Source organism: Temnothorax curvispinosus, unplaced genomic scaffold, assembly GCF_003070985.1.
Source record: "Temnothorax curvispinosus isolate PA1 unplaced genomic scaffold, ASM307098v1 QBEX01002137.1, whole genome shotgun sequence".
Classification (NCBI taxonomy): domain Eukaryota; kingdom Metazoa; phylum Arthropoda; class Insecta; order Hymenoptera; family Formicidae; genus Temnothorax; species Temnothorax curvispinosus.
This window is the reverse complement of record NW_020211917.1, coordinates 1,633-10,337: the sequence shown is the minus strand read 5'-3', so window position 1 is coordinate 10,337 and position 8,705 is coordinate 1,633. Positions and strand designations below refer to the sequence as shown.

Sequence of the window (8,705 nt, the reverse complement as noted above, 5' to 3'; positions counted from 1 at the left end):
AAATTTCAACTTTTAACATGTAATTCCTATTCTGAACTATTGTAAAATAAGAGACATTATAATGAATTGTGAAAAAAGTTTTCTCTAAATGTTTTTGAAAAATTAGTATATGATGCTCCATAAAAATAAAATAAATAATTTGCAATTAAGTGTCAATACCCTTGCTGTACTCGTTTTCGAGAAATACTTGTGTAAACGCGATTTGATGAATTTTTCGCTCGGTTCGGAGTGATAGAAAAGAAGAGGCGTCAGTTACTTGACAACGCCGCATGAGTTCTCACGCGTGAAGTTAACTTCTTATTTTTTAGATATTATTATATAATATTTTGTATATAAACATCGTTTTAAGCACGAATACAAGTTGAGCACGACTGGAGCCGGAGAACGTCTCAGAAAAATCGGAAATTGTGTAAAATCGACCTCGAATTGTGTAAGATACGACCTCCTGAAAGATATTAGTCGATATGTGAAAAATATATATTTCTTGATTAAATTAATAAATTAAAATTTAAGAAATTAATAATAAAATAAAAATTAATTTTATAAACTGAAATTTAAAATATTAGATATTAATTAAAATTTAAAGGAAAATAAAAATTATAGTCAATAATTTTATAAACTATAAATTAAAAATATTTCCGTAACATTCTTTGCAGTGTGTGTGGAGATGGGTATAGTATCGGTATTGTTAAATTGATTATCAATTTAATTATGTGATTGTACGTTTCAGTTTCAGACTGCGTTTCAAGATTGAAAGTACGTCGCGTGTAGTTGACGAACCGAAAAAATATACTTTTAAAATTTACAAGAAAAATTGTTACTATATAGGTGAACAAAATTCAGCCTGATCGTATTTGGCAATTTAATTTGATGAAAATATTAATTTTATGAAATTACCAGGGAAATTACATAAAAGTTTATTTTTGAAATTTTAATTGATATACAAACATGAAACTTTCCTACGCGACGGTATAAATAATAAATATAATTAATTGAATAGGTTTATTAAAGAAGCATCGCAAATTAAAATATTTATCCTTTATTTGTTCTTAAAAAAAATTTCTTATGTCATTTATGATTAAAAATATATAATTGATGCATGATTATTAACACCAAGATTAACACAGAATCTATTGCGTCAAGAAGTTGCAACTATATACATATATCATTCAGAATTTATGAATTATTTTTTAATTATGTATTTGAAGTTAAGTTTTTTTTTTAAGGTATTCCTTTCACGGAGGAGCGTATTTTGTAGGCGCTTAAGCAGGGCCTCAGCAAACTCTTGTATATTGCATTAAACTTATATAAAATCAAGTTATAATTGATTTATGTTTAATTATAAGAAAAAAGTGAAAATGCCAGAACTGAGATATTTTGAAAAAACACTCGAAGAAACAGCTCTTTCCTCATTTGCTCAATGCTTCAAAAAATTCTATCTTGGGAACTAATGGTCGTACGAAGTCTACAAAAAACCAAATTGCAAGGAATTTTATCAGCTACATTTTTGCTCTGAATGTTTTTTTTCGTGAAACTAATAATTTCTGAGTTATTCGCAAAAAACCCATTTTTGTACTCTTTTTTTCAAGATGGCGCAGCCGGCTCATGCTCTATGTATGGGGACTTTTAGTATGTTTAAAAGAACACTAAAATGAACCTGTATACCAATTTCCAGCTTGCCGGGAATTTTTTTATCCAAAAATCTTAATTTGACTGGGCTACGTGTATTTAGAAATTTTTCATTTTTTGGTAAATTTTACTGTCAGAACAATATGGCAACGCTGCGCTTTTCAGGGCGCCGATTGTAAAATGTGAAGTTGATAACAAAAGTGTCAATGTAAGTGTCAATTTCATTAATCAAGGAATATTGTGACATTTTCTGTTTATCAAAGAGAGATTTTATAATAATAATGAGTGATAAGAAACATAAAGTGAGGAGTAATGTGGGCAAAAATAAGGGACAATTTGTGAAAATAAAAGTTGATAATAAACCGTAGGTACGTGATGAACTGAAGTGTGACATGAGCGCACAGCTTGCAGCGTTGCTAAATAATTCCTTGAAAGTCGCCATTAAAAATATTCATCTATAAATTTCAAGTCAATTTTTAACATAAATATTTTGTTTAAATATTCGGTGACTCTGTATTTTTATCGGCACTATCGAAAGTATAGAGTTTAGCGCAGTTAATATTTAATATCTTAAAATATTTGATAAACAAATTATTACATTAAAATGTAGAAAATAGACTTTTTCGATCACATATAAAATATCGAATTTTCAAAGTCATAATTCTTCTTTATATGTTCAGTAATGTGGTTTAATTTTTTTCTGGCGTAAAGATATGCATTTTAACTTTCTCGTACCAAAAAATCAGTTAATTCTTAAGACTTTGGTGTCATGAAAGGAATACCTTAAATAACCGCAATATTAATCGGATGGCAAAGTTAATTAAAAATAGCGGATATTAAAAATAAAAAATCATTTCATTGAATGTAAATAATTGATGATACGTATTGTTACAAATAAATAATATAGTATAACTTATCAAATAAGAATTTTCATTTTTATTTATTAACAGTATAAAATTATTGCCAATAGTACAGAAACATTATATTTTTTTATTTCTATGAATTTTTGCGTGAAAAAAAATTTTTAACGTCAATTCAAAAATTTTTAATGTCCTTTATTTTTTGAAGTATATTTCTTAATTTTTTAAATATTTTTGTAAGTAAGTTGTGTTTTTTCAGTTGAAAAATTATTTTTTATATATTTCTCTAGCAGTATAAGAGTTTTAATGCGTTCAAACGCAAGATTTTGAAAAAAAATTAGTTTTTTTTTTTCATAATGTTCCACTACTTCAAAAAAAATGAAGAACTTCCTGAGTGTAAAGGAATATGGAAGACATTTTCTGACAAAGTTTGGCGGTGGACACTTTTAAATAACACGGTAAAAAAAATAATTATAGTTTTATTTCTGTTCTTAAAAATCGGCTTTCCACCTGAGATTTATAATGAAAGTGTTTTTTTATCCCTTTTACTCCTAAGAATTAGAAAAAAAATCACCATTCATTAATTTTAAATTTTACTATTGAAAAAAAAATCGAAAAAAGTGGTTTTTTTTTAAATCTCGAAAATCGTTTGAGATAAAGAGCTAAAAGTTTAGCTGAATTATTTTTATTTAATGTCAAATCGGTCTCCCAAGTGCAAATCGAAAAAGCCGCGGGGGCAGATTTCCCATATAAACCCGGCTATACTCTTTGAATAACAAAAAATTTCATAGTTTCTTAATTAATTATGGTCTATGTAAGTCGCAACTTTAATGCAATAGATTCTATGTTAATCAACAATATCTTTTTAACTACAATTGACATAACAAATTTCTTTTAAGAGCTGAAAGTCCTAACAATATTAATTAACATACTTAATTTTGATTGCAATATAACTTTGTCTAACACGTCACGCGAAGTTCTCGGCTTAGAGATCAGTGCTCTGATTCTATAACTATTAACAACAATTCGTTACCATTATATTGTCGTTGCGCAGCTTTTTTATCATATATATATTATATTTGCACAGCGATAATATAACGATGATAACGAAACTGTAGTTATAAGAGTTACAGCGACTTCGTCCGAAAATGACCTGTTTTATCAAGAACGTAGTTACTGCATTGGCCGCTACACGGTATGGCGCTGAAACCAGTGAGAAATGCTGGTCTCGTCTCAACCCGGACCTTTGGCTATCTGTCTATTAATCTGTGCTCCGAGGCTCCACTTCGAAAAAAACTAACGAAAAAACTAACCTAACCCAACCTAATTGTTGTGTGGGTGGAAAAGTGTATGCGTGATCATAAATGTGTGATCCATCCGCACAACAATTGGGTTGGGTTAGGTTAGTTTCTTTTAGGTGGAGCCCCCCGCAGGGAGGTGGAACCCTCTGCATCCACGCATACACTTTTCCACTCGCTTTGTTAAAGCAGGAGTTTATCATTACTTTTCTCTAATTACAACTAGTTTTACCTAAAAAACGTGTTTTAACGGGGAGTGTGCTTCATTAAAACTAATTTTAATTCGTCAGAACGGGTATTAACTGAAAACATTTTGGGGAATACCGGTATATGCTATACAAGTAAAGGGCCACTTCGACCAAACTCCGATTAACTTAATCATTGATTAAATTGTTGCCAACATGACAAAATAATTAGTATGACCATTTGTGTTTCTGGCGATATATTCGTTCTAACTCAATCTTTTGTTACATATCTTTTCGAGTATTATAGAAAAGAAAGATATGTAACGGAAAATTGGGTTAGGACGATTATATCACTAGAAATACAAATGCCCATACAGCACAAAAATTTTTCAAAAAATATTTTTAAATATTTCTATAAAAATATTACGAGCAACATTTAAAAATGGTTTTAGGAATATTTTAAAATGATTTAAAAACCTTTTGTGGTAACATTTTTAAGAATATTTTAAAAATATTTTTAAAAATGTTCTTTTTTATCACTCAGGTAAAATTTTCTTAAATATTTGAATTATATTTTTAAAATATTAATTCAAATCTACATATTTATTGTATCATAATCTTGTTTCAAAATATTAAAAAAATATTTTTATTTCTTATTGATTTTATAATCTTTTTTCAAATATTGTTAAAAATATTTTTGAAATATTATGAAATATTCTTAATTAAAAAAGATGCATGGTAGCACATCTTTCCGTGTTAGTTTGCAACAACGCATAATGGAAGACTAACTCGCAAGTAAATTTCAGTTGGGATCTAATATAAGCAGGCGAAGCAAAATCATGACATTCGCGACACATATCTTCGCCAGCAATACAACGCAAGGCTTAAGCGGGGAACACAGACTTTTGCATAACGCATAATACGTAAGCATAAGAAAACTGATTGGTTTATTTCCTTATGCACATGTGTATGGACCAATCAATTTTCTTATGCTTACGCATTATGCGTTGTGCAGAAGTGTGTGCTCCCCGCTTTACCCAACACCATTGCGATGCTATAAATATAGAAAATATTTTCCAAAGTAAGATATAAAGATGCATATTTTTTAAATATTAAAAAAATTTTTCAAACGTGAAACAATTATTGCTGATTGGGTCAAACATATTTTATTTTTCAAAGCAATATTTCTAAAAAATTTTACAAATATTATTGAATATATTTATTTGCAATCTTTTAAAAATATTTTTGAAAATATTTTTTTGACATGATTTAGTGGACATAGAAACATTCTAAAAATATTTTTGTAAATTATTTTAATTGTCCTAAAAAATATTTTAAAAATATATATTTAAAAATATTTTGTGCTGTATGAGTAGCAATGGGGTTGCTTGGCAACGGGTTGAACGGGTTCTCTCCCGGCTTTCTGGACGTACAGACGTGTTTCCGAAAGAGAGAGTGCGTAATAAACGTTATATTTCTATGTACAAACGAGAGTGGTTATTCTTCCGCGATCCTGGAAATTCGCGTTTGCGAGTGCGCGCGACTCTTAGGGTGCGGTCACATGGACTGATATTTTCCGCGGAACGCGTATCGCGTAACCAATCAGAAGCGTGAATTTGCGTAACCGAAAATGCGAAACGCTTCTAATTGGTTACGCGGTTACGCGTTACGCGGAAAATACATGCCATGTGATTTCAGCCTTAGGGCCATTCTACAATTTATCGCAAAGTCCGGACACCGCCGCAACTGCTCTTCGCGCTCCAATACAATAAAAAATGGGGGTTTTTATTTAAAAAATTACAACTGACCTTTACATAATCTTAATACTTACACTCAAGGTCAAACAAATATTACTATGATATGCCCCTTACAACCCTTCAACTTTTGTCTAATTATAAGACATTTTTTGGTGTGATGCATATTTTCAGAGATAACAGCTTGTAACTTGTAATACTTTCAATGCCCCATCCTGTGTATGTTATATACATAAACGTATACAGAGTAATTATTAATTATTGACATAGTGCTTTTGTGCAGGTAGAGCAGATTAAACTGACAATGAATACTAAAGTCCTGTATCATTTTGCGACTTTCGCAATAATTAACAAGAAATTAATTAATAAAGATCGGCAAATGAGCGTGCGTCCGTGCGATTCACTGACGAATAAAAGCGCGCGATGAAGAAAAGATAGCCCAGCTTCATGTGCTGATTGTGGCTGATTGCGACGAAAATCACAAACGGAAAATAGAAGATTTTTCTATTCAATTTAATCCGCTTTATCTGCCACAAAAAGTAGTACAATAATTATTAGCCATCCTATTTTAAAAAAATTTGTAATACAATATCTTAAGAGGTTGCCGTTACCGTTTCTGGGATGCCTAGTAATAGTCGGAGCTGTGCCAGAAATGTGCCTACTATAGCAGTTTCTTCAGGAACAACAGTAACTGCTTCATCCTCTTGCGCGTTCTCACACACCTCTGATGGTGGATTAATCAAAATCACGCCGCCCCATCTATATTAATTGTACAAAATGTTGGTAAAAATTAACTAAACTAATTTCGAAATAATGCATTTTTCAAAAAAGCGATTTTATAGAATATAAATATGGTTCCAAAAAGTAAGTGTTTGTTCCGTCAATAATATTTAACCAAAAGAATATATTTTCGACAACAATTGGCAAATGTGAAGTTTTTATGTACCTTTGCCAATTGTTGTCGATATAAATATATTCTTTTGGATAAATATTGTATTACACAATATAGGTGATAAACATAAGCAGTCTAGTCATTTATACGCATTTAAAATAAAACTATAGGAATATTTATGATAATAAAAGAAAATAAAGCATGAATCAGGAGTGAAAAATACCTTGGAGAGAGGAAGGCTTCTACATTGCTATCCGTTCGCGATCTGTGCCCGCTGCGGGTGTAGATATGTAGAGGCGCGTTGTCACACGGTACCATATAAACGACTAAATTGATACACGGATGGAGACTAACCTGTGACGCTAAAATTTCATAAGATATGATTGGCGCGTGTACTTTTTGCATGCGTTACGAACCTAATTTTTTCTCCAACGGCGTCACGAGCTGCGGTAAGACGCTCTCGCGCAAAGCAAAGTGTCTGCGGCTTGGGCTACTGTCTGGTACACGTCTGGGATTCATATCTAACGGTAACAAGTACAGCCACTGTGATTTGACCGAAAAGTTACTCAGGATAGATAGCTCGTCTAGAAATGGTTGCATGTATTCTGCGACAGTAAATTAAATTTCAGTCACAAATGTGAGTTGTTATACTAATTTAATGACGGTTAAAACCGTCGGTATAATAATAACCTAGCTGCAAAATTTAATAAAAAGAAGTCATTGTAGAATGTTTAACAAAAGAATTTTTGAATATTTTGCGCAGCATGGGTAAATGGCGTAGGGGAGAGCTGAGAGGGCGCAGCGGACGGCACGGGTGCGAGGCTTAAGGTGGAAGCACATAAAATTGCAGGAGCCATGAGCACGAATGCAGAAGCCATATGCGCATGCGCTATGGTATCTGCATTCTGCCCATGGCTTCTGATTTTCAATCTACATAAAAATACATAAGCATAGTTTATGTAGATTGAAAATTCAGAAGCCACAGCCATGGGCAGAATACAGGCAGATACCATAGCGCATGCGCATATGGCTTCTGCTTTCTGCTCATGGCTCCTGCAATTTTATGTGCTTCCACCTTTAGCGACCACGACGCGACAGACGTAGAGACACCGAGACACGAAGCTGGATATTATAATAAAGACTTTTCTTAGAGCACACCATACATTATTTCTACATTTCAATTCTACAATTTAAAAATAATTTTTTCTGAAAATTTCACGATTTACCAGGCATTTTTATTTAAATTTCTACAGGCAAAATTAAAATATTTTTTAAAAATAAATTAGTATTACCGTTTTCAGTCATTGAGAATTTTATGCTTGCATTAGCAGTAACTATGTGAATTTTATAAATTCCGTTTCAAGTAGGAAAAGTGGGGCAGGTTGAGACACGGGACACGCTGAGACACTGCTGGTTGAAGAAGAAGGGGATTTTTTAGGTTGACTGCACTGTGTGTCATCACTACATGTCTTGTTTATCCAGGAAGTAACATAATCTTAGTTTTTGCAGTTAGATTGCATTGTTTTGTTGTGAGCGGAAAGTGTTTTTGAGTATTAAAAGTAAATTTTTGTTTGTTAAGGTAAACTAAATTAATTAATTTATTATGATTAAGGAAATTTTAGATTTATTACTGAATGACAGCCTATATATAGAGTTGTGTTTAATTTCCACAGTTCGTGTTTTTGCACAGTAATCAATTTATTTCGGTTTAGGTTTGTTAGCTTTGAAAACTGCTGTTGGGGCATCTTGAGACAAATAACTGTGAGGCCAAATAACAGGGCAGGCCTTGAGACATAAGACTTTTTAGGATAAAATAAAACATTTTTAAAAATAACTGTATTTTAAAAGGTTCTTTCTTGGTTTAGATCTGTTGCTTATTGAAGATGGTTAGACAACGGAAAAAACCTCAAGTAAAAGGTAAATCAGTACAAAATTACTTTTTTCAAAAAAAGGTAAAAAAAGGCGCTAAGTACACGCGCAATATATGTTGTAAATCAAAAATTCCTAAATAGTAGTAGCTTTATTTCTTCCTAACAAAATAATTTACAAAATTGCGTTACCTAACTCAACCCAAGTGATATGTATTT

At 31.5% G+C, this 8,705-nt stretch overlaps 1 protein-coding gene across 1 annotated transcript; it reads right to left on the bottom strand.

The window, feature by feature from the left end:
• Window positions 1–6,304: 6,304 nt before the first annotated feature.
• Window positions 6,305–7,559, bottom strand: LOC112468827 (GPI transamidase component PIG-S-like). The gene is made up of 3 exons (XM_025038190.1): window positions 7,035–7,559; window positions 6,842–6,980; window positions 6,305–6,485 (listed from the first exon to the last, which is right to left on the bottom strand). The coding sequence occupies exons 1-3, from the start codon at window positions 7,216–7,218 to the stop codon at window positions 6,320–6,322; spliced, it is 489 nt and encodes a 162-aa protein (XP_024893958.1). The 5' UTR covers window positions 7,219–7,559; the 3' UTR covers window positions 6,305–6,319.
• Window positions 7,560–8,705: the final 1,146 nt, after the last annotated feature.